This window comes from Myotis myotis, unplaced genomic scaffold (genome assembly GCF_014108235.1).
Source record: "Myotis myotis isolate mMyoMyo1 unplaced genomic scaffold, mMyoMyo1.p scaffold_m19_p_17, whole genome shotgun sequence".
Classification (NCBI taxonomy): Eukaryota; Metazoa; Chordata; class Mammalia; order Chiroptera; family Vespertilionidae; genus Myotis; species Myotis myotis.
Window position 1 is genome coordinate 25,305,717 of NW_023416321.1, and position 23,501 is coordinate 25,329,217.

At 44.3% G+C, this 23,501-nt stretch overlaps 1 protein-coding gene and 1 pseudogene across 3 annotated transcripts; one reads left to right on the top strand and one right to left on the bottom strand.

Moving 5' to 3' along the window:
• Window positions 1-970: 970 nt before the first annotated feature.
• On the bottom strand, window positions 971-2,542 carry LOC118671452 (annotated as a pseudogene).
• Window positions 2,535-22,320, top strand: COIL (coilin). Of its 3 annotated transcripts, XM_036341438.1 has the most exons (7): window positions 2,535-2,795; window positions 10,005-11,100; window positions 11,228-11,314; window positions 11,757-11,804; window positions 13,899-13,968; window positions 17,685-17,779; window positions 21,370-22,320. In XM_036341438.1, the coding sequence occupies exons 1-7, from the start codon at window positions 2,551-2,553 to the stop codon at window positions 21,454-21,456; spliced, it is 1,728 nt and encodes a 575-aa protein (XP_036197331.1). In that variant the 5' UTR covers window positions 2,535-2,550; the 3' UTR covers window positions 21,457-22,320. The 3 variants fall into 3 exon arrangements, with proteins under 3 accessions (XP_036197331.1, XP_036197333.1, XP_036197332.1); XM_036341440.1 differs by lacking the exons at window positions 13,899-13,968; window positions 21,370-22,320; XM_036341439.1 differs by lacking the exons at window positions 13,899-13,968; window positions 17,685-17,779; window positions 21,370-22,320 and adding an exon at window positions 12,887-13,887.
• Window positions 22,321-23,501: the final 1,181 nt, after the last annotated feature.

The following is a 23,501-nucleotide window of genomic DNA, read 5'->3' on the forward strand; positions in this document are numbered from 1 at the left end:
GGGCTTAGGGGGGCGGGGCCTGGGCGGGTCTGGGGGCGGGGCGGGGCCTGAGCGATGAGGCGACTGGCAGTGTTCGGGGCGCCCTCTGCCGGACGGGACAACCCCTGCCACGGTTCTGGGTGGCATGTTCTGTTGGCCCCTCACATGGTTCTTTGCGGTTTTGAGGGACAGAGCGGAGGGGAAGAGGCGTTTAATGCATTTGGCTTCAGTTGTGCGGCAGGACTGAGACGCTACAGAAAAATACCCATGAAGACCGTCCTTCCCGCCCTGCCCATCTCTTCTTTCCCCAACAAAAGTCCTGGCATTTCAAAAACTGCTGCGTCTGTCCCAAATCAGATGAAGCTTCGACCCGCTGGTCCTTGAAAACTGTGGGATTCCATTTTCAGAGATTTTTAGAAATTATTTTTCTTATGAAGTTACGTATATTATGGACATTTTGGAAAGTTGAGAAAAAAATGTTAGATCCTACATAACCATTGTTGACATCTGGGATTTTTTTTTTTTCTCTAGTCTTTTATGTCACCTTTTAAAAAACAATAATAAAAAGTTATTTATTTTCTCTTGATCATTTGTCATCAGCATTATTCTGTGTTGTTAACATCATCTTCACAACAGTTAATTTATTTATTTTAGAACAAATAAGATTTAGTGCAGTATATTCTGCTAACCCAGAAGCACTGTTGACGTGGCTTTGGGTAGAGAAGCACATGTAAAACTGCTTACATTGAATTTCAAAACAAACAAAACAAAACTTATCTGTTTTGGTTGAGAACAATAGGAGTCCAAAAAGATGTTTGATTCCTGGAGCTTCAAATTGAAGAAAGGGCTGGATGCTGTTCTTCAGCTACTTCATCATCCAAGTTGCTTCCATTTGAAGAACTCAGAAAACACTGCATTCCATATTGTATCCTTTTTGAGAATTCTATGAAACTTAGGTTTGACATCATAACATAAGTGTATATAGAGTAGTCTATAGAGTAGCTAAAACCCGTAAAAGGGAGACCACCGCTACACAAAACCTGTGTCCAGTGCCCAAGGTGAGGGCTTCAAAGGGTATCATTTCCTTTCCCGTTGCTTGGTTCGCTCCAGCAATTACTGTACTTCTCAGGATTCCAGCAGCAATTGGTCCCACGATGCTCATCAACAGGAAGTTTACAGACATGAACCTACCATATTTGTGATGCGCAGGGGTGAAGAGGGCCAGTAATCCAGCGGGGAATATGAAAGAAGAGAGAGGATACCAGTGCCCATGGTACCACCATAGCGCATCTCTGGGGAAGGAGCAGAAAGAAGTTGAGTTGGGGCACAGTGTTCCTTTGCCGATGGAGCTGGAGCTTCAGGCTGAGGATCTGCTGCAGGAACCCAGCTGGCCCCCACTGCTGCTGCCCGCCCCCTGTGTTCTGCCCTGCTTCACAGCAGTCATTTTAAAGAGGGTACTGGGGGTTTCGGAAGGGGAAAAGAGAAAAAGAGTGTTAGAGATGTTTTCATGTGTGTGTCTAATGGTCATGTTTATCTTAGGGTGTACTGAACAAGGGGCTGTATGATGGTCAGGTTACACTTCTAAATACTGGTTCAAAAGTGCACGATGAAAAACACAAAACAGAAAAACAAAGTACATGTGATAAGGCCTCTCCCTGTCCTGTTCCCCTCCCTGTCCTTCCCCTCTGCCCCTCATAAATGGACAGATGTTTTTATCTGAAGCTCTGTGAAGTGGCAGAGTCCTGCCGGTGAAGGGAGAGGGCACTGACTGAGCTTTAGGCCAGAGAAAAGAAATAGGGAACCATCTTAACATGGGTAGTCCTTTACTGGTCCAGGACCTTGGGGAAGGTACTTAATCTTTCTGAACTGTTAATCTTCAAAATGAGAATAATAATAATAATTCATATCTTTGTCATGAAAACTAAAGGAGTTAATATGTAGGAGAATGGAATGGAATCGGATGATGTAAAATTTCTGATTACAGGTTAATAAGAGGGCTTATTTTTATGTTTTAATGTGGATGGTGGTAGGAATTAAACTGCTAAGGTATTTAAATTCCACTTTTTTATATTTTTATTGATTTCAGAGAGGAAGGGAAGAGAGATAGAAACATCAGTGATGAGCGAATAATTGATCAGCTGCCTCCTGTACGCGAGAGTGATTAATTTTTTAATGTTAATATTTACAATAGATTAGGAACGACATCTATGATGAAGTTTGTCAACTAAATGTATTTGGGAGTTTTAAAAAATTCTTTGCGTAGACTAGCTAAGATCTTAGAAGACAACTGCTGAGAATTGCTTTATCAGAGTTTACACGGAACGTGACCTAAATTCACACTCTACATAGTACTCGGTAGGAAAGGATAAGGGGATTTTATTAATTGGTCCTCTTAGCCTCGTCTGAACTGAATTCAATCAACCCCACTCGGCATTGCCATTCACGAAGACTGTAATAGCCACCTGCCACCCATAGGTGGCGCACGGCGAGCGGCTCCAGGGGGCGGGCCGCCCGGGCCCGCCTCCCGGGAGCGCTGTGGCGTGTCTCGGCTTCCGTAGAGCATCGAGCAAGATGGCAGCCTCCGAGACTGTTAGGCTACGGCTTCGGTTTGATTACCCGCCGCCAGCCACCCCGCTCTGCATGGACTTCTGGCTTCTGGTCGACTTGAACAGATGCCGGGTAGTCACGGATCTCATTAGTCTCATCCGCCAGCGCTTCGGCTTCAGTTCCGGGGCCCTCCTCAGCCTCTACTTGGAGGGGGGGCTCTTACCCCACGGCGAGAGCGCGCGCCTGGTCCGAGACAACGATTGCCTCAGGTGCGCGCGCACGGGCGTGGGGGGCGTGGGGGCCGCGGGGCGGGCGGGTCGCCAGGGGCGCGCCTGTGCAGGTCCAGGGGTGCCGCAAGCTTCTGCAGACGTCGCGTGGATGGGGCTGAGGGGTGGGCATGGGGATGGGGATGGGGATGGGGATGGGGAAGGGGATGGGGATGGGGATGGGGATGGGGATGGGGATGGGGAAGGGGATGGGGATGGGGATGGGGAAGGGGATGGGGATGGGGAAGGGGATGGGGATGGGGATGGGGATGGGGATGGGGATGGGAAGGGGATGGGGAAGGGGATGGGGATGGGAAGGGGATGGGGAAGGGGATGGGGATGGGGATGGGGAAGGGGATGGGGATGGGGATGGGGATGGGGAAGGGGATGGGGTGAGACCCTGAAACTGCGCGCTCACGACTCGCAGAGCTTCCGATTCGTCGGGGAGGAGGTTGGGGAATGCGCCTGGTAACGGGCATCCTTCCCGACGCGCCGGATGCGGGTGGTTAGTGCCGCAAGCTGGGGAGAGCCCTGATGGCACGGCCAGGGCCCGAGGTCCTTTCCGCCGGGCTCTCGCTGGCGCCCTTCTGTTCAGCCGGGCACCGCGTTCCGTGCGCCTGGTGCGGACCTGCCGAGGCCGCCATCCCCGGGCGGCTCAGGTGCGGGAGAGCCGAACAGAGGGGGGGACAGCCACGTTCTCTCCTCCCGCGCAGCCTGTCCGGACGCAGTGCCCCTGCGATGGCCCCCCGAGACTCCCGATGGGGGTCGTTCTGGGTGTCGCCGGGCGTTTTGTGGCTCACTTACCTAGGTGTGTGGGACCTTCTGGGGTGTGAATTGGGAAACAGACGTTTTAAGTAGGCCTTTGGAAATTTAAAAAAGAAAAGATACTGAGTATGGAGGAGCCATTGTTGGGCTGTGAGCCGCCCACGTGCGGTTGATTGGTCTCGATAAAACGGTAAGGCATCGTCATTTCAATTCGGATTCCTGCCTTGGACTAATTTGTTCAGGGCTTCTTTAAAAAAATATATGTTTCTATTGATTTTGAGAGAGAGAGGAAGGGAGAAGGAGAGAGAAATAGAAACATCATCGATGGGCTGCCTCCTGCATGCCCCCTACTGGGGAGGAAGCCTGCAGCCTGGGCATGTGCCCTGACCGGGAGTCAAAGGTGACCTCACTGTTCGTGGGTCGCTGCTCAACCACCGAGCCACACCCCCCGGGCTGTTTAGCTCTTTCTAATGACAATTTGAAATAGTCCAAATTAAAAAAAAAGAAAAGTCCATTTTCCTTTTTATTCACTGCGGAATAGATTTCCATTTTCTTTGTCTTCAGGGACTATTTAAATAGTATTAGAATTGAGAGGACTGCATCCTCTCCTATTACGTTTTTTTCTGAGGCCCTGCTCGTTGGCTTGCAGATGTCTCCCTTGTGCTTTCACATTCCCTCTCTGTGTACAGACATGTCTCTTTCCTTAAAAAAAAAAAAAAAAAAAATTGAGAGAGAAGAGTGAGGAAGAGAAAGACAGAGATGGATTGCTGTTCCACTTATTTATGCATTCATTGGCTGAGTCTTGTATGTGCCCTGACCGGGGATCAAACTGCAACCCAGGCACACTGGGATGACACTCTAACCAACTGAGCCACCCGGCCAGGGTCTGCACATCATTCTTTTTAAATGCCACCTGGTGTTCCTTTGTGTGACCATATCAATCTACCAAACCGGCCCTTAGTAATGGACATTTTAGGTTGTTCTCTTAGTTTGGGCTGCTATAATGAAAATACCATAATCTGGGTAGCTTATAAACAGAAATTTATTTCTTACAATTCTAGAGGCCGGAAGTCCAAGGTCAAGGTGCCAACAGATTTGATGTCTGGTGAAGGCTTGCTTTCCGGTTCATAGATGGCACCTTCTCCCAGTGTCCTCATTTGGTAGAAGCGGACAAGGGGGCTCTGTGGGCTCTTTTTTTAAGGGCACTAATCATATTCATGAGGGCTCCACCCTCATACCTTAGCATCTCCCTGAAGCCCCACCTCCTAATGTCATCATAGCAGGGGTTAGGATTTCAATATATGAATTTTGGGGGGACAAACATTCAGACCATAGTAGGTTTCTGTTTTTCACTGTTATATGCTGCTGTGAATATTCTTGTGTGTCTCTGTGTACTTGGGCAATAATTCAGTAGGATACATTCCTGGAAGAGGTCCTCTTTGATCAAATTGGCCTCTGGAAAAGTTGTACAGGTCTATATGTATGCCAATAATACATGAGTTGCTTTTGTTCAATACTGTGTGAAAGGTAAAAGAGCAGAGTGACAAAGAGCTCAGGGCCTGGATTCAGAACCCTGCATTCGAATCTTAGCTCTCCAACTCCTTCACTGTGTGCCCTTGGTCAAGTAGCTCTCTGGCAGTGATAATGCAGGCCACTCAGGCAGCAGCCAGACAGGAAGGAGGCTTCGGGGAACAGCTGGGACCCAAAGAGGGTGCAGGTCTATCCTTTCACCCTCATTGAATTTCACCTCCTTTTGATAGGACATGGCATTAAAAACCCACCAACTCCTGTTCTCAGAGGGCTGAAACTTTCATTGTATTAATAAAAATTAGAGCAAACACTGAGCCCAGCACTGCTCTAGATACATATCTATTATTGAGTACTATAATTATTATCACTATCTCCATTTTTACAGATGAAAAAGGTTGAGGTGATATTTTATTTTTTATTTATTTTTTTATTTTATTTTTTTAAATATATTTTTTATTGACTTTTTACAGAGAGGAAGGGGGAGGGATAGAGAGTTAGAAACATCGATGAGAGAGAAACATCGATCAGCTGCCTCCTGTACGCCCCCTACTGGGGATCGAGCCTGCAACCAAGGTACATGCCCTCGACTGGAATCGAACCCAGGATCTTTCAGTCCATGGCCTGAAGCTCTATCCACTGAGCCAAACCAATCAGGGCTCAACTTCTTTCTTTCTTTCTTTTTTTTTTTTTTTTAAATATATTTTATTGATTTTTTACAGAGAGGAAGGTAGAGGGATAGAGAGTTAGAAACATCGATGAGAGAGAAACATCGATCAGCTGCCTCCTGCACACTCCCCACTGGGGATGTGCCCGCAACCAAGGTACATGCCCTTGACTGGAATCAAACCTGGGACCCTTGAGTCTACAGGCTGATGCTCTATCCACTGAGCCAAGCCGGTTAGGGCGAGGTGATATTTTAAAACAATGTAGCAGAAGGATTTCGACTAGACAATCACTTTGGCCTTGGCAGGGAGTGAGTGGAAGTGTTATATTTCATATATATGTCTTATTTTATTTGTTTAAATATATTTTATTGATTTTTCACAGAGAGGAATGGAGAGGGATAGAGAATTAGAAACATCGATGAGAGAGAAACATCGATCAGCTGCCTCCTACACACTCCCCACTGGGTATGTGCCCTTAACCAAGGTACATGCCCTTGACCGGAATCGAACCTGGGACCCTTGAGTCCACAGGCCGACGCTCTATCCACTGAGCCAAACCAGTTAGGGCCATATATATTTTTTAAATGTTTTTATTTCAGGGAGAGGGATGAGAGGGAGAGAGAGAGAGAGAGAGAGAAACATTGATGATGAGAGAAACATGGATTGGCTGCCTCCTTCAAGTCTCCTACTGGGGACTGAACCTGCAACCTGGACATGTGCATGGGATGACATTCAACCAACTGAGCCCAACAAAGGCTGGGCTATATTTTTTTATGAGAGAATCCTAGAAATGAAATTGCAGATTTAAAGGGAATACCTTGCATTTTGATAATACTACCCAGTTTGCCCTGCAAAGAGCTTGAATGAACAGTGGAGGTTCTGTTTTAAAAATTTCTTGGACTCAAATCTCAAATCTCTTCCATTGCTAACTACACAGGTAATTCACTTCTTTTTGTAAAAGGACAGCTACATTTGTTGTCTGATCCAGGTGGAGAAACGAAGGACATTGCCAGGGAAAGTCTACACCCTAAAGGAATGGTAACAGACCCAGGTGAACCATTTCTTATTCTCTGGATAGCATTACGTCTCGCAGTTTGATTATGTCCCATACTGAAATTACTCTCTTCAGAAATAGCAGGTAGTGAGGCTGCAGCAATCACAGTCATACCTTCATGCCACATGTGCGCAGATCCATTGTCTTTAGAGCAGGTGCGATGATGCCAAGGGCTGCTTTTGAAAGCACCAGAAAGTTGCAAGCTCCTCTGAAAGGCAGGGGTCCTGCATATACTAGATGCAGCCCCTGCTGTGTTCCAGTGATTTTAAGAAATCACCAGCACAAAAAGTCTTACAGCCATTTTCAACATTGATGGAAAATTTGGTTTTAGTTGGTTGTCCTAGAACTGAAACTTGAATCAAAGCAAATTGATCAAGAATAACAAGGAACTGCCCTGCCCAGTTTGGCTCAGTGGATAGAGCGTTGGCCTGCGGACTGAAAGGTCCCAGGTTTGATTCTGGTCAAGGGCATGTACCTTGGTTGCAGGCACATCCCCAGTAGGAGTTGTGCAGGAGGCAGCTGATTGAGGTTTCTCTATCTTCAAGGTTTCTAAATCTCTATCCCTCTTCCTTCCACACTGCAAAAAAATCATTAAGAAAAAAGAACAAAAAAAGAATAGCAAGGAACAATCTGATATTCCAGAAGTTCGCCAGTAGTTTTTAAAGTCACAGGTTGCCAAGCTAGCTTTTGCCACATTGAGGAATACTTCCTTGCTGCTTCATGCTGATGTCCACAGCTGGGAACAGAGGGTAAAGTGTTTTTGTAATTCAAATCCCTGACCTTTCAGAGTTTTATTTCTCTCTTTATTTTATTCCTGATATCAGTAGATTTTATTTTACCTTGACTTGTATGTGTCTATGTATTCGGTTATACTGAAGAAATTAAGGATTTTTTTCAACTACCACATTGAATGATAAATCCACAGGATTACTATATCTTAAAAAATTTAAAGAGCATTTATAATATGTCTTCTTATTCACCCAATGTACTTTATTTTTTTTTATATATAGTTTTTATTTCTTGAAGTATTACAAAGAGTATTACATATGTCTCCTTTTTTCCCCCCCTTGACACTCCCCCGGCCCCTACCCCCTAGTGTCTTGTGTCCATTGGTTATTCTTATATGCATGCATATAAGTCCTTCGGTTGATCTCTTAATCCCCCCCCCAAACCCTCCCCAGGCTTCCCACTGTAGTTTGACAGTCTGTTCAATGTTGCTCTGCCTCTGCATCTACCCCTGTTCATCAGTCTATACTGGTCCCCATTATCTGTCCCAAGCTCACTGGAGCAGTCCCAACCTCACCGGTGCCGTCTCGGCCTCACCGGGGCTATTTCAACCTCACTGGGGCCGTCCCGACCTCACCGGGGCCGTTTCAACCTCACCGGGGCCGTCCCGGCCTCAGCGGGGCCGTCCCAACCTCACCAGGGCTGTCCCTACCTCACCGGGGTCGTTTCAACCTCACCGGGGCCGTTTCAACCTCACTGGGGCCATCCCTACCTCACCGGGGCGTTTCAACCTCGCCGGGGCCGTTTCAACCTCACCGGGGCCGTCCCGACCTCACTGGGGCCGTCTCAACCTCACCGGGGCCGTTTCAACCTCACCGGTCACCAAATGTACTTTATGTTCAAATATGATTGTTACCATCTTTCCCTGGTTACTAAAACAAATAAATAAATAAAATGAAATATATAGCTAGATGTAAATGTATTGAAAGTATGTGTGGTTTTTTTTAAAAAATATATATTTTATTGATTTTTTTACAGAGAGGAAGGGAGAGGGATAGAGTGAGAAACATCAGTGAGAGAGAAACATCGATCAGCTGCTTCCTGCACAACCCCCCTGGGGATGTGCCCGCAACCAAGGTACATGCCCTTGACTGGAATCGAACCTGGGACCTTTCAGTCCGCAGGCCGACGCTTTATCCACTGAGCCAAACCAGTTAGGGCAAAAGTATGTGTGTTTTTAGCAGGCATTTTTGAGTACCCGCTATGTGCTTGACATTGGGGACACTCAGTTTTCCATCATTGGGCACAGATATTAGAATTAGCTGTTTCCAGTTTAATGGAGGAACAGAATTCCTTTCCTATAGTGAAATAATTTTAGATGACATGTGTATTAAGGTTCTCCAGAGAAATAGAAACAATAGGAGATGATACAGACATGGATACATAGATATAGATATGAGATTTAGTATAAGGAATTGGCTTGTGAGATTATGGAGGCTGAGTGGTCCCAAGATCTGAAGTCGGCAAGCTGGAGACCTAGGAAAACTAATGATATCTCGGTCAAGTTCAAAGGCTTGAGAACCAGGAGAGTTAGTGGTTAGTGTAAGTTCTAGTCCTAATTGGAGTCCTAAGGCAGGAGAAGACCCATGTTCCAGCTCAAAGATGCTTAGGCGCAGAGAGCGAATTCTCCCTTGCTCAGCCTCTTATTCTATTCAGGCCTTCAGTGGATTGGGTGAGGCCCACTCATTTTTGGGAAAGGCAATCTGCTTTACTCAGTCTCCTGATTCAAATGTTAATCTCATCCGGAAACATCCTCACAGATACACCCAGAACATTGTTAACCACATATTTGGGCACCCCATGGCCCAGTCAAGTTGACACATACAATTAGTAATCACAAAATGTCATGGAATTTTATGATGACTGTCACTAGCCAAGAGAACAAATTGTTCAGTATTTTCCTAAATTTAAGTAAAATATAAATATATGATTTTTTTTTTTTTTTTTAAAAAGCAGCCCACATTTAAAAACTAAATTGGACATTTGGCATTATCACTGTTTGGGATTGGCAACATAGTAGAGTGGGAAAATTGTGAAGTTAAGACAAACCAAGGTTTGAATCCCATTTCTGTTGCTTATTAGCTTTGGTTCTTGGGCAAGTTACTTGTCAGAACTGTAATTTTGTGATTTGTTTGAAAATCAAAGAAACCTACTTCATGGTGGTGTTTAGAAAAAATGTATATAAAATGTTTGGGACACAGTAAATAGTCAATAAATAAAAGTAGTCGTTTGAAAGTTGATCATAAGTGATGCCATATAAACCATTTTGTCAAAAAGAGTCTTTGTCCTTTAGCGATTTGATGATTTTTCATTAACTGATGGCGGTGACAGTTTGCAGTCATCTCAGTATGTATAACAGCGTCCTGGAGACATAGTTACTCACTAGTTTTCTCTCTCTTGTTCTTTTGATAGAGTTAAATTAGAAGAACGAGAAGTCACTGAGAATCCTGTAGTAGTCAGTAATGGTGATAGTACTCATTTCTTACCTAGAAAAGCAAAGAAGCGGTCATTTAAGTTGGAGGAGGATGAAGAAACTGATTACAGAAATTCAAAGAAGCATTGGAAGAGGCGAGAGAACAACAACGACAACACTTCGGATCCAGAACCAGAAGCTGTCACAGATCAGAGTGGGAGGGGAAAAAACAAGAGGAAACACAAAGCCACACTTGATGTAGTAGATGAGGATGACAAAGAGACCAAAAGAAAATCGCCAAAGAAGAAGGAGAAACGTGCATATAGAAAACAGACGAAGAATCCCAAGTCTTCTAGAGCACAGGCAGTGAAAGAGTGGACTGTCCAGAAGTGTAGTCCTCCCAAAGGTTCTGCTCGGAACAGCCTTGTTAAAGCCAAGAGGAAAGGTGGCGTGAATGTCCCTGCAAAAGATAGTCCCAGTTCCTCCTCAGAGTCTGAGTCTTGTCATGATTCAGCCAGCGAACATTTGAGCAATGTCATCTTGGAGGTCAGAAAGTCCTCAGAGAAAGTGTCAACTGCATTATCAAAGGAAGGGCCCTCTATAAACACAACTGCAAACAAAGTAGCTACAAAAATTGCCTTTAACTCTGCCCCCATTGAGGACAAGACAACCAGAACCTCAGACTCCAGTTCAGACTCCAGTTCAGATTCAGATGACCAAAGCGAGGCGTCAAAGAGTTCCCTGGAGAAGACTGCGGGGCCCTTAAAGCCAGTAGGCCTGTTTGCAGGCAGAGGTCGTCCAGGTCTGGGGCCTTCATCACAGACTCTAAATGCTACTGGATGGAGGAACTCTGACTCAAATGGTGGCAGGCAGACTCCTCCTGGTCCTCCCAACGTGACTCTCCCTACCAGTTTGGGAAGAGGTTGGGGTAGAGGAGAGGACCTTCTTTCTTGGAAGGGAGTTAGGGGTCGGGGCACGCGGGGGAGAGGTCGAGGACGAGGACTTGCTGTTCCCCTTGTTTTAAATAGAGACGCTGAATATGAGAAGCAGCAGCATTTAAATGAAACAGTAACAAACTCATCTACTATTATCCAGGCAAGTAGTCTTTATTGTGAGTTTACCACTTCCCCTTCCCCCACAGAGTGTGTCTGGAGTTGATGTCATCGGTTCACATTTTCTCACCAGTAACAGAGTCACATAACTAATAAGTACTGTTTTTCAGAATCCAGTACGGACACCCAAGAAGGACTACAGTCTGTTACCACTGTTAGCAGCTGCCCCCCAAATTGGAGAAAAGATTGCATTTAAGGTATGTTTTAAAACAACAATTACAACAAAAAGGTTATTCTCCCTCGAAGAAAAATTACTTATTAGAGTATATACGTAAATAAACAGACATCTATATACATACGCATACGTATGTGTACATATGTATGTATGTGTGTGTATATATGTATTCGCACATGCACACACACACACACACCCTTCCTGCCCAGATCACATCTTTCATGTTCTCATGCCTAGTGTGTAATAGGTGCCAGTAATTGTTTTCTAAATGCATAAAAATGGCTTAGGCTAGAATATAGCAAGTGCTCAATAAAAGAAAGCTACACATATTACCCCTTTCCCCAAACCACTGGGACCCCTGTTTTGCTACAGATTTGTGGTCAGGCTGTGTGATTTCTCAGAGATAGGGACCACAGGACTTATGTACTAGTATTTGTGGACTTTTCCTTTCTTTCTTTTTTTAGCTTTTGGAACTAACACCTGATTATTCTCCTGATGTCTCTGACTACAAGGTAAGACTTTTTATTTAAAAACTAGAGGCCCAGTGCACGAATTCGTGCACCAGTGGGGTCCCTCAGCCTGGCCTGTGGGATCAGGCCGAAACCAGCTCTCTGACATCCCCCGAGGGGTCCCGGATTGCAAGAGGGTGCAGGCTAGGCTGAGGGACCCCACCGGTGCACCATTGGGGCCGGGGAGGGACTGTGGGAGGGTTCCAGGGCATGTCTGGCCCATCTCACTCAGTCCCGATCAGCTAGACCTCAGCAGCAAGCTAACCTACCAGTCGGAGCGTCTGTCCCCTGGTGGTCAGTGCACATCATAGCGAGCGGTTGAGCCGCCCTAGCATATCATTAGCATATTATGCTTTGGTTAAATGGACGACCGGACACTTAGCATATTATGCTTTTATTATATAGGATAATTGTCAATATATTAAAGAAGCTGAAGTCATATTTAATATTGCTGGTATGGATAATGCAGATTTTTTTGAGTAAACAGTGCCGTAAAGTAAAAAATAAAAACATTACTGAACTGTAAACTTTTTAATAACATCACTGTGAAGTCTCCTAGTGTTGTTTTCCTTACACTTGGGAAGAATATAGAATGAGAATAATGAATTTAATTATTTTTATTCAATTTTTAAAAATTAGCTTAGACACACAGACTTATTTGAGTACTCTTCCCTCATATCCTAAACTTTGAAAGAAAATAATAAATAGCTCTCAGCCAGAAAATTGTGTTGTTTTCATCATAGGAATATATTTTACATATTTGTGAATTACTGGAAGGAAATGTAAACAGACCTGTCTTGGGCAAATCAAAATGTTTTGTCACCCTACATAAGTAACTAATTTAATTCTGTGATATATGAGGAAATGGGAATAAATATAGAATCGATACATTTCATAACTCTACACACTGTGATTCTATATGTTATTAAAATTCACATTAAGTGGATGTTAGTCATCATCATAGTTATTACCTTGGAAAGCTATTTACTTACTTTATTTCCTAGTAGTTTTAGAACTTTTTTGAAATTGCTTTCAAAACCATTTGAGGCAGAAAATTAGTCCCACTTTTTTGCATTGACCACAAGTTCTGTTACCTGCTTGATCGCCGGCTTCCTGCACGTTCCCTGACCGGCTGGGGATGGAACCTATAACCGAGGTACTGCCCTTGACTAGGAATTGAACCCGAGACCCTTCAGTTCGCCAGCTGATGCTCCAGCCACTGAGCCAAACCGACCAAGGCAGATCGCTGGCTTATTTATTAAGCTTGCCTTCAAAACTCAAATCTCCCTGCTACTTTATTTTTTTTTATATATTTTTTAATTCTCACTGGAGAATATTTTTGAGAGAGAGAGAGAGTGAAAGGGAGGGGGGACTGAGAGAGAGAGAAACTTCAGTATGAGAGAGACACATCAACTGGTTGCTTCCTGCACGTTCCCTGACTGGCTGGGGATGGAACCTGTAACCGAGGTACTGCCCTTGACTGGGAATTTATTAAGCTTGCCTTCAAAACTCAAATCTCCCTGCCGCATTTGTACCCATGGGATTTGAATTTATGGAGGTGGCTGAGTGAGCCAATGCTATTGAAAGAGGAACCTATTACTTACATTTCCCAAGAGGAAGGGCAATGCCACACCCTGCCGTGACACAGAGGAAATCACCTGGGTGTAGTCAGGAGGCAGAAGCAGGAGTGAGGAGAGAGCCTTTACTGGGGTCTCCTGGGGATAGACAGGCAGGGTGCAGGAAACAATCTAGGATTGGCTCATTTCAATAAGGAGCAGGCTTTGGTCTGTAGGGACTATTCCTCGTGTGGTACCTGACCCTGGGGTGATTAAGATTAGGGAAAATAGTGGCTTGGTGTGAGGGAGTATCATTTACCCTACATGGTGATTTAACAAATTTTTTTTTTATTGAGATAAAATTCACATAACATAAAATCCACAGTTTAAACCAGTGGTCCGCAGACCACTGGTGGTCTGTGAGGTCCGAAAGGTTGGCAACTGCTGGTTTGAACCATTTTAAAGTGTACAATTCAGTGGTTCTAATATATTCGTAATGCTTTGTGTATTGATTTTTGACTTCAACTTTTATTTTTGAAAGGAAGGAAAAATATTGAGCCACAATCCAGAGACCCAGCAAGTAGATATAGAAATCCTTTCATCCACACCTGGTGAGTCTAGAAAAGAATTTGAAAATGTAGGCTTTTCATATCTCATTGGTTTCTAAGTAGCTGTGCACACGGGAGCTGCTGTCTTCATTGGCCCCATGATTAACTGGCGCTCTCCACCACCTCTGTCAGCACAGAACAGCCCAGGCCTGAGCCCCACTGGTGGAGTAGAGTGTCCGCTAAGAGTTATTGGATTTTTTTCCCCAAAGCTTTTAGGCAAGTTGTTCTTATTACTGTCATTTATGTAATTTCATAAAAATTACATAAACCGATGAAAATTGATTTCAGAAAGAATCTACACTAATAAAAGAGAAAGATGCAAATTGACCATACCTTCATGACGCCCACCAGCCAATCAAGAGTGCGTATGCAAATTAACCCAACAAAGATGGCAGGTTAATTTGCATACGCAGGCACAGAGCGGCCGGGGGAGGGACGGGACACGTACGTCGTCGCTATGGCGACAACACAGGCATTCCGCCCTACCCCAGCCACTCGGGGCCTCTGGGCAGCATAGGAAGGCTGAAAGGCGGCTCCAGGCCGAAGCGAAGGTGGTGCCAGCAGCCAGGGGAAGGAAGGCCCGTTCTTGCACGAATCTTCGTGCATTGGACCTCTAGTTCTATTTTTATAAAACCTAAGTTGAATGCTGACATAGAAGTGTGGCTAAAAAACTTGCCATTAAGTTTTGTGTGGGTGGGTAAGCTTTATAAGAGATTGGGAGGAATTTAAAAATCTGGGAAGCTTTTGCACTTAAATTGCCTTGCTAGTTTTTTGCATTCTTGCTTCACTTTAAAAAAACCCCAAACTGGAAATTATGTAAATTTCAGGCATACATTAAGGATATGATTTATAAAAGAAAGCTCTAGTTGGTGGGCTCATAAGATCTGTTCAGCTCTATTTCAGAAGATTGGCAAATGAACACATTTGTGTTGTTAAATCAAAATAAAGTATCTAAAATATTTGTGTATACACAGTCCACACATTATTCTGCCTTATCCCTGATTCACCCTGTTCATTATTGGTTCTGAAATCCTGGAATGAGAGGGCTTTTACTGTATATGGCTTAACTTGTGTTATGTTGTAGGGCCCCTGGCCAGAGACCAGGGGAGATCCCCTTTTCTTTAGCAGACCCTAAAGCAATTAGTTTCTGTTTGTGTTTAAAGAAGGTAGTAATGTAATCAAAACTCCAGTACACAGAAGTTAGTCAAAAGGGTTTTGTTAATCCTCACCCGAGGACATTTTTTCCATTGCTTTTCAGAGAGAGTGGGAGGGAAGGGTGGAGGGAGGGGGAGAAAGAGAGAGGAGAGAGAGAAAGAGAGTAAGATCTGTGTGAGAGAGACACATTGATTCGTTGCTTCCTGCATGCTCCCTGACTGGGGCCGGGGATCAAACCTGCAACCCAGCCCTGCCGGTGTTTCTCAGTGGTTGAGCGTCGACCTATGAACCAGGAGGTCATAGTTCGATTCCTGGTTAGGGCACATGCCCAGGTTGTGGGTTCAGTCCCCAGTAGGGGACATGCAAGGAGGCAGCCAATCAATGATTCTCTCTCATCATTGATGTTTCTGTCTGTCTCTCTCTCTCCCTTTCTCTCTGAAATCAATAATAAAAACAAGCAAAAAAACACCCTGTAACCCAGGTATGTGTCCTGGACTGGGCATTGAACCTATGACCCTTAGGTGCGCAGGCTGACAGTCTATCCACTGAGCAACACCAGCCAGAGCCAAAAAGGGTTTTTCAACAAAGTCTCTTCAGGCTATTAAGTAAATGATTAGATGTAACCTGGTTTCCCAGCTTTATTCTGATAAGGTTTCATTTGAAGAAATCCCCCTTCTTAGGAATGGTGGACAAAGAAATTTGTCCATGGTCAAATTCCATGGGCAAGGCTGGATCACTGCTCGTCAGGTGATTGACAGTGATAACATCTAATTAGAACTTTTTTTCTGGGCAACAAGGAATGGCTTTATCTGTTTTCCAATAGAAATACTCATAGTCCTTGTTTTGCATGGTTCTGAGATCCATGCACTTCAGTTAACACCACCAGTCCCTCAGTGACATTGAGTATATTAATGAGAATAATTGCATAAGGTGCTGCCAGCTCTTTAGTCCAGAAGTCACTACATAATAACAGATGCCCATCATGACCGGTGACCAACCACTTCTTTTCAGTCTTGGTTATCGGTCACTGTGCTTCTGTTACTCATTTTCCATAGACACAGCAAGGTGTGTGCCTTTGCTGCTCCCTTGTCCCTCAGTGATAAACCCACATGACACTTACAAAATGGGTAGTTGAAATGGGGAGTTGGTCAACAAAGATGAAAGCATAACAAAGAAGCAAACAGTGACATCCAAATCAAGTTTAAGTGAGATTATAGAAGAAATAGCTAACCATAGGAATGGTGATGCTGCGGTTTATATGAACTTCTTGACATAAGTGAGGAGGGTATTGGTGATGAAAGAGATGAAGGTGTCCCAGAAGTGATATTGGCCAAAAATTTCCCAAGCTCTCAGAGCTATTTCATGACATTAAAAGCTCAAGGAATAAAGTATTGAAAGCTGATCCAAACTTAGAAGTGAGTATGACAGTTCTGCAAGTAATAGAAAAGATTCTATCATTGTTGCCTGACAAGAAGGTAAGTACTCTTCAAACTACCCTTGGTAAGAGTCTTACAGAGAAGCTGTGTGCTTCAATTCTCAGTGTTTCTAGTGTTTTAAATTATAATATGCTCCATAAATATTAGTATTACTTCTTTTCATTTCCTTATATAGTAAAGATTTTAATGTTTTGACAGAATTTTTTAAAGATTGTGAAACAATCATCATTTTCCCTGTGAAAGTCCACGGCCAGCATGGCTTTCCGGGTTCAAAGGCTTGGAGGTAGAGCAGAGGTACAAATGACACACAAGACGAAATATTAATTTTGATACCAGGGAAAACCAGAGGAAAGCTCGACCATAGCAGTCAAGTTCTCACTGAGTCTCCGTTCCCAGCTGCTTTTATTTACTAGAATACACAATTGCCTTTTAGGAATGCAAACGGACATGTCAATGGTAATATTTAGTAAACAGTAAGATTGTCAGGTTTTGGGGGAGTTTGCTTTAGGCCATTGAGTCAGCAGCAAGTAATAAAATGTAAATATTCACCCTATGAATATCAAAAGGAGTACCAGCTAGCCTTCTGCCAGACTCCTCACATTTATATTAATTACTGTTGATCTTGGTTTCCAGCATTTCCCCATTGATTATTTTATTGTTTTTCGTGATTTCAGCCTACACAGTCATTTTTAGGGTACCACACTACCATGCAAAGTGAGGACTGCTATATTACTAAGTAGTAAGCATGTGTAATTTCTGAGGACATAGCAAGATAGAAGTATTTAGCAGAATTCAGATTACCTTCCCTTGTTGAAACATATCAGTTACCTTTTGGGATTATCTTGTGGTTGTACATTCTTTTCTGGGAGTATGAGCGATAGGGTGTCAAGCTCATTTCTTTTTGATGAAGGAAATATCGTCCCTGAAGAAAGGCCAAGAAGCTCCCGTCTGCTGGTGCAGGCTTTTCTCAGGGTCTCCTGTCACGGAGCACTCCAGCTCACATGTGCATAGCCAGCCTCCACATCAATGCAGTTTGTTTGTGATGGCTTTTCTAATGATGTAAATTGCCTGTTGAAGAACGTTTTCACTACTGGGAAGTGACTTATTGTCTCTCTCCCTACCATCTAGTTTCACCCATAAAAGAACCTGGGAAATTTGATTTAGTTTATCACAACGAAAATGGATCTGAGGTTGTGGAGTACGCTGTGACACAGGAGAGAAAGGTAGGCATGCTTCTCTTCTTGGGATTGCTGAGTTATCCATTCTGTCTTGACTGATTACTGGTGGTCTGTCTGGAAGACTTTGCAGCTTGCCGAACTGCCTATATTAAAATCACGAAGGAGCCCGGCTAGTGTGGCTCAGCGGCTGAGCATGGACCAGGAAGTCAGAGTTTGATTCCCAGTCAGGCCACATGCTCAGGTTGCAGGCTTGATCCCCAGTGTGGGGCGTGCAGAAGGCAGCCAATCGATGATTCTCATAATTAATGTTTCTATCTCTCTCCTCCCTTCCTCTCTCTGAAATCAATGAAAACATTTTTAAAAATTAAAAAAATAAAATCATAAAGGATCTGGGTCTTGAGGATGTCTGTCCTGCCTACAAGGTGGCATATCAATGCCAAGTGTCCAGTTAGGGCATCATCTTGGACCTTAAAGAGCCTCTATGACAAGATACACAGAGTCTAGATTTGCATAGTCATCTCTATGTATGAAAGCCTAAGCAACTTAACAACTGGAATGATCGGTTGACCAGTCACTATGACACGCACTGACCACCAGGGAGCAGACGCTCAATGCAGGAGCTGCCCCCTGGTGGTCAGTGTGCTCCCACAGCCAACCTCTCCCTCCCCCGCCTGCCAACCTCCCACGGTCCCTCCCCCTTGCCAGACGGCCCCCCTGATAGGCCTTGATCACCAGCCAGGCTGAGTGACCTTACCCATGCACGAATTCGTGCACTGGGCCTCTAGTAGTATGTAAGGTTATATAAGGATTTCAATACAAAAGACTAGCATATCATAAAAGTCTCTTATAGGTTCAGAAAAGTGCATATAAATATAGCTGGAATGATTTTCACACATGAACATACTCATGTAACCGGCACCAAGATCAAGAACATTAGCAGTCCCCTCTGGAAATCTCCATCAAGTCTCCTTGGAGTCACTGCTACCTTTCAGACATTGCCTAAAAACAGCAAGTTTGGTTTTGAAGAATGACATAAAATGATGGTTCTGTCTTTTGACTTTGTTTAAACCCTTAAATTGCCATTTTAGGAAGTATATGTTTTTAGAACTTTTTAGGCAGTCAGACTAGTTGCTGGCAATGGATGGTTCATTAGGTTTTGCTAGCATTAAAGGAAATAGAATTTATATATAAGATGTTTATATTTTAAACTAGAGGCTTGATGCATGAAAATTTGTGCAAGAATAGGCCTTCCTTCCCCTGGCTGCCGGCACCGGCTTCCCTTCCCCAGCCTCGGCAGACACCCTGGACCTGGGCTTCCCTCCCTCCGGCCAGCCGCAGGTACCTGGGACAGTGGGCGGCTTCTCCCAGCCCGGGCCTGGCTTTGCCAGGAAGGACGTCCGGAAGACATCCAATCTATCCAGTCAAATTAGCATATTACTCTTTTATTAGTATAGACTAGAGACCTGGTGCACAAAAATTTGTGCACTTGGGGGGGGTCCGTCAGCCCGGCCTGTGCCCTCTCGCAGTCTGGGACCCCTCAGGGGATGACCACCTGCTGGCTTAGGCCCGCTCCCCAGGGGATTGGGCCTAAGCTGGCAGTCAGACATCCCTCTGGCAGCCCTAGAGCTCTCAGGGGATGTCCACTTGCCAGCGGGGAGCAGGCCTAAGCTGCAGTTGGACATCAGCGCCGCTGAGGAGGCGGGAGAGGCTCCCACCACCACCGCTGTACTGGCAGCCGTCAGCCTGGCTTGTGGCTGAGCAGAGCTCCCCTTGTGGGAGCGCACTGACCACCAGGGGGAAGCTCCTGCATTGAGCGTCTGCCCCCTGGTCATCAGTGTGTGTCATAGTGACTAGTTATTCCCAGTCGTTCTGCTGTTAGGGTCAATTTGCATGTTACCCTTTTATTATATAGGATAGAGGCCTGGTGCATGGGTGGGGGCTGGCTGGTTTGCCCTGAATGGTGTCCCGGATCAGGGTGGGGGTCCCGCTGGGGTGCCTGGCCAGCCAGGGTGAGGGGCTGAGGGCCGTTTTCAGACTGGCCACACCCCCTTCAGAGTGGGGGTCCCCGCTGGAGTGCCTGGCCAGCCTGGGTGAGGGGCTGAGGGCCATTTTCAGGCTGGCCACACCCCCTTCAGGGAGAGGGGTCCAGCTGGGGTGCCTGTCCAGCTTGGGTGAGTGGCTAATGGCTGTTTACAGGCTGGCCACACCCCCTGCAGGGTGGGGGTCCCCGCTGGAGTGCCTGGCCAAACTGGGTGAGGGGCTGATGGCTGTTTGAAGGCTGGCCAGGGCCCCCAGCCACCCAAGCTCCCAGTGGAGGCTGTCTGCAAGCAGGTATCTGGGATTTATTTATCTTCTATATTTGCAACTTTGTTGCCTTGAGCCGAGGCTTCAGCCTGCCAGGGGAGGCGGGAAGCTTGGCTTCCTCCATCGCCAGGGCAACCAAGCCTCCTGCTTGCTCCAGCTCCATGGCTGCCAGCCGCCATCTTGGTTGGGTTAATTTGCATATAGTTGCTCTGATTGGCTGGTGGGTGTGGCTTGGGGCATAGCAGAGTTGCAGTCTATTTGCATGTTTCTCTTTTAGCAGATTAGATGTTACAGATATTGCCCTATAAGTTTCAGTATTATAAACTATTTATCTGACACATAGAAACTCTAGCCAGACTATGCTTTGATTTGTCTCTGAGATAGATGATACTCTTAGAGATTTATTCCAAAAACACATTTTTGGGGTCTGTGGTAGGATCATCAGATTTGGCCCAGTCTTCTGTACTTCCTTATTTGCAATATCCTTAGCCCCATTTTTTTGGGTTGAAATGTATTCTTGGAAACTGTGTCGGAAAGTTAAGCCTTTGCAGTGGTTCTCAACCTCCCTGATGCAGCGACCCTTTAATACAGTTCCTCATGTTGTGGTGACCCCCAATTTCATTGTTACAAATTGAACATAATTAAAGCATAGTGATTAATCACAAAAACAATATGTAATTATATATGTGTTTTCCGATGGTCTTAGGCGACCCCTGTGAAAGGGTCGTTCGACCCCCCCAAAGGGGTCGCGACCCACGGGTTGAGAACCGCTGCTTTAGAGACTTGCTTCTCCATGCCTTTTCAGAGGTCTAAAGCAGAGCCAGTAATTACCTTTTTTGGACACTAGATGGCTCTCATCATTCATTCACATGGCCAAGTGCTCCAATTTGCTTTCTCTTAAATGAAATACCTACTATTTTTGGCAGCATAGCAGAACTACAGAGCTGCACAAAACAGCATCAGCAGTCTATTGATAACTCTTTTGAGTCACATCTGCTTCCCAAGAGGTCTGTGGCTGCCTGTCCCCAGAACCTTTAGGGCAAATCCTCGTGACCCTTTGTAACCAGCTACCCCTCACTCCGTGCCATCCCCCACAATCCCTGCTCTAAATCAAAGAAGAATGAAATGTGCTTAATGTGAAATTTAGCTGCATTTGAGGTAAACAACTTTTTATGCACTAATTAAACTCAGTTTATCAGGACTCAAATTATTCCAGGACTTCAACCATTCTGCACAAATGGAAATTTACTTGCCTGATGTTTTTAGCTGACTAGAACCTATATGACCTCATAATGAAATCTCTAAACTGAATATTTTGTATTTTCCTTCAGATCACTGTTTTTTGGAGACAGTTGATTGATCCAAGACTGATTGTTGAATCTTCGAGTAACAACACATCAAGCACAGAGCTTGCCTAAGACCTCTCCACCTTGTAGTGTATAAATGTCTTGTTTGTGAAAGTGACTATAACCTGAACTTTTAAAAAAAAGATTTGAAATTTGTATGCAGTTTTCTGCATAGGACAGAATATCTACCTCATCATTGAAAATAACATGAGTGTGTTGCTTTCTAGTCTTTTTTTTTTTTTTTCAGGTTTAATTTTAGTAACAAATTTTTAAAAAATGACATTCCCTGTAGGCATTGTTACATACCAGTATGTATTGTTTCTTCTCTTTTTTATTTTATTTTTTGACCATCAAGTAGCCATTGTCAGAAGCAGTTTATAATATCAAGTACAAGAAAGTGCTGCACATCTTGTCTCAGTAAGTTTTATTAAGTAACATTTTAAAACATGAACGCATGTTACTTGACCTAATTTTTTACATTTGAGTTGTTCTATTAAATGTGGAACCTCTTACAAATTTCAAGTATTTTATCCTTGTAATTGTCAAGAATTAACAAGTAGTTGGGTTTGTTGCAAGCAGTGAGTTAAGAAATCCTTTCACATTTTTCTCAACTTTAAAGTGGAGGGTTCCTAGAGCCCCATCTAGAGCAGGAAAATAAGACCTGCTGTCTGTGCCTGGAGAAGAGCTCCTATGTCAGCTGGGTGAGAGGATTTACTCTGGGATCAGACCAGGAACGTGTTATCTTGCTGCAAGATCCCGGCACCTGGCTGCATGTGCTGGAGTGAGGATCTTGAACAGAAACTTCCTTTCCTATTGCTGTTCCACACAAAGCTAAAAATGACTAAATATATACTGTGAAAATTGCTTTCTTTTCATGAAAGATCAGATCCCTCCTTCAGCTTTGCAGATTTTTAAATAAAACCATAATGAACTAAATGTCCATGCTGAGTCATCACATCTAGTTGGGTATTGCAAATCTCGCCTTGTTTGTTTTTTACAACAATGCAAGAGGTTAACTTTAACCTGGAACAGGAAGGGTTGCCTTGAGTGAAGAGTCCGGTGTTGCAAAGTTTGGTCAAACAGAGTCTGCTCTGTCTGGGAGCTATCGGACCAGTGAAGCTGCTGTCCAATTTTAATATGTATGGCATTGATGTGCATCAAAATGTGGTTACTGATTTGTGAAAAGTGTTACTCCAGAATGATGGGATCTTGGCACTGGGGTTCTTGTGTAGCATACTTTCCAGAGTTTGGGAAACAAGATTACTAGTAAACGCCAAAAGGTACATGAACAAATGCCCTGGTTGCGGGCTCGATCCCCAGTGTGGCGTGTGCAGGAGACAGCCAATCGATGATTCTCTCTCATTGATGTTTCTCTGTCTCCCTCTTCCTCCCTCTCTGAAATCAATAAAAACATATTTAATAATAATGCATGTGAAGCATTTAGCACAGGACCTGGCATGTAGTAAGTGCTTGATGAGATCTTATCATTTATTTATCTTCCTATTATGTGACTTGCCCAACATCCTACTCCAAATTTTCAGCAGAACTTGCATCCCCTTAATTTATTTTCATCTGTTAAAAATTACTAATGTCATATTTTGTATTAGAGCTGCTGTGTTTAGACTTTTTTAAATTGTACTTATTTTTTTAAATTCTTTACTATTTAAAGTATTACATATAGTATTACATGTCTCCTTTTTCCCTCATTGACCTCTCCCTGCCTCCCCCCCTCGCCACGCCCCCCCCCCCCCAGACTTTCTTTAATTGTATCTTTAGGTAGGAAGAAGTCAGCTCCTAATTCTCATTAGTCATGCTTTTATTCTAGAAGGCTTGAAGGTTCAGTATAGTTTTTACCCCAGGGCTCTGGCCATGACCCCCACTTTGAAAGAGGTTAGATTAAGATAGTGACTCAGGTGTTTTGTTTTTCAATTAACAGGAGGGAAAAATCATTCCAAAATGAACTGATAAGGGAGTAAAGGAAAATAAATACAATGAAATCCCAGAGAAAAGCATGTGGGGTGTAATGGGATTGGTGATTGGCCCTGTCCTCTGAAGGACACTCTACAGACAGACACTTTGTTAACTTTGCAGTGATGCAACCCCACTTGTTAAATGAC

Bases quoted from the DNA above. Each gene is read 5' to 3' on its own strand.
- COIL (XM_036341438.1), top strand. From the start codon at position 2,551: ATGGCAGCCTCCGAGACTGTTAGGCTACGGCTTCGGTTTGATTACCCG. The intron at 2,796-10,004 runs GTGCGCGCGCAC...TTCTTTTGATAG, and splicing joins CGAGACAACGATTGCCTCAG to AGTTAAATTAGAAGAACGAG. The intron at 11,315-11,756 runs GTATGTTTTAAA...TTCTTTTTTTAG, and splicing joins GAGAAAAGATTGCATTTAAG to CTTTTGGAACTAACACCTGA.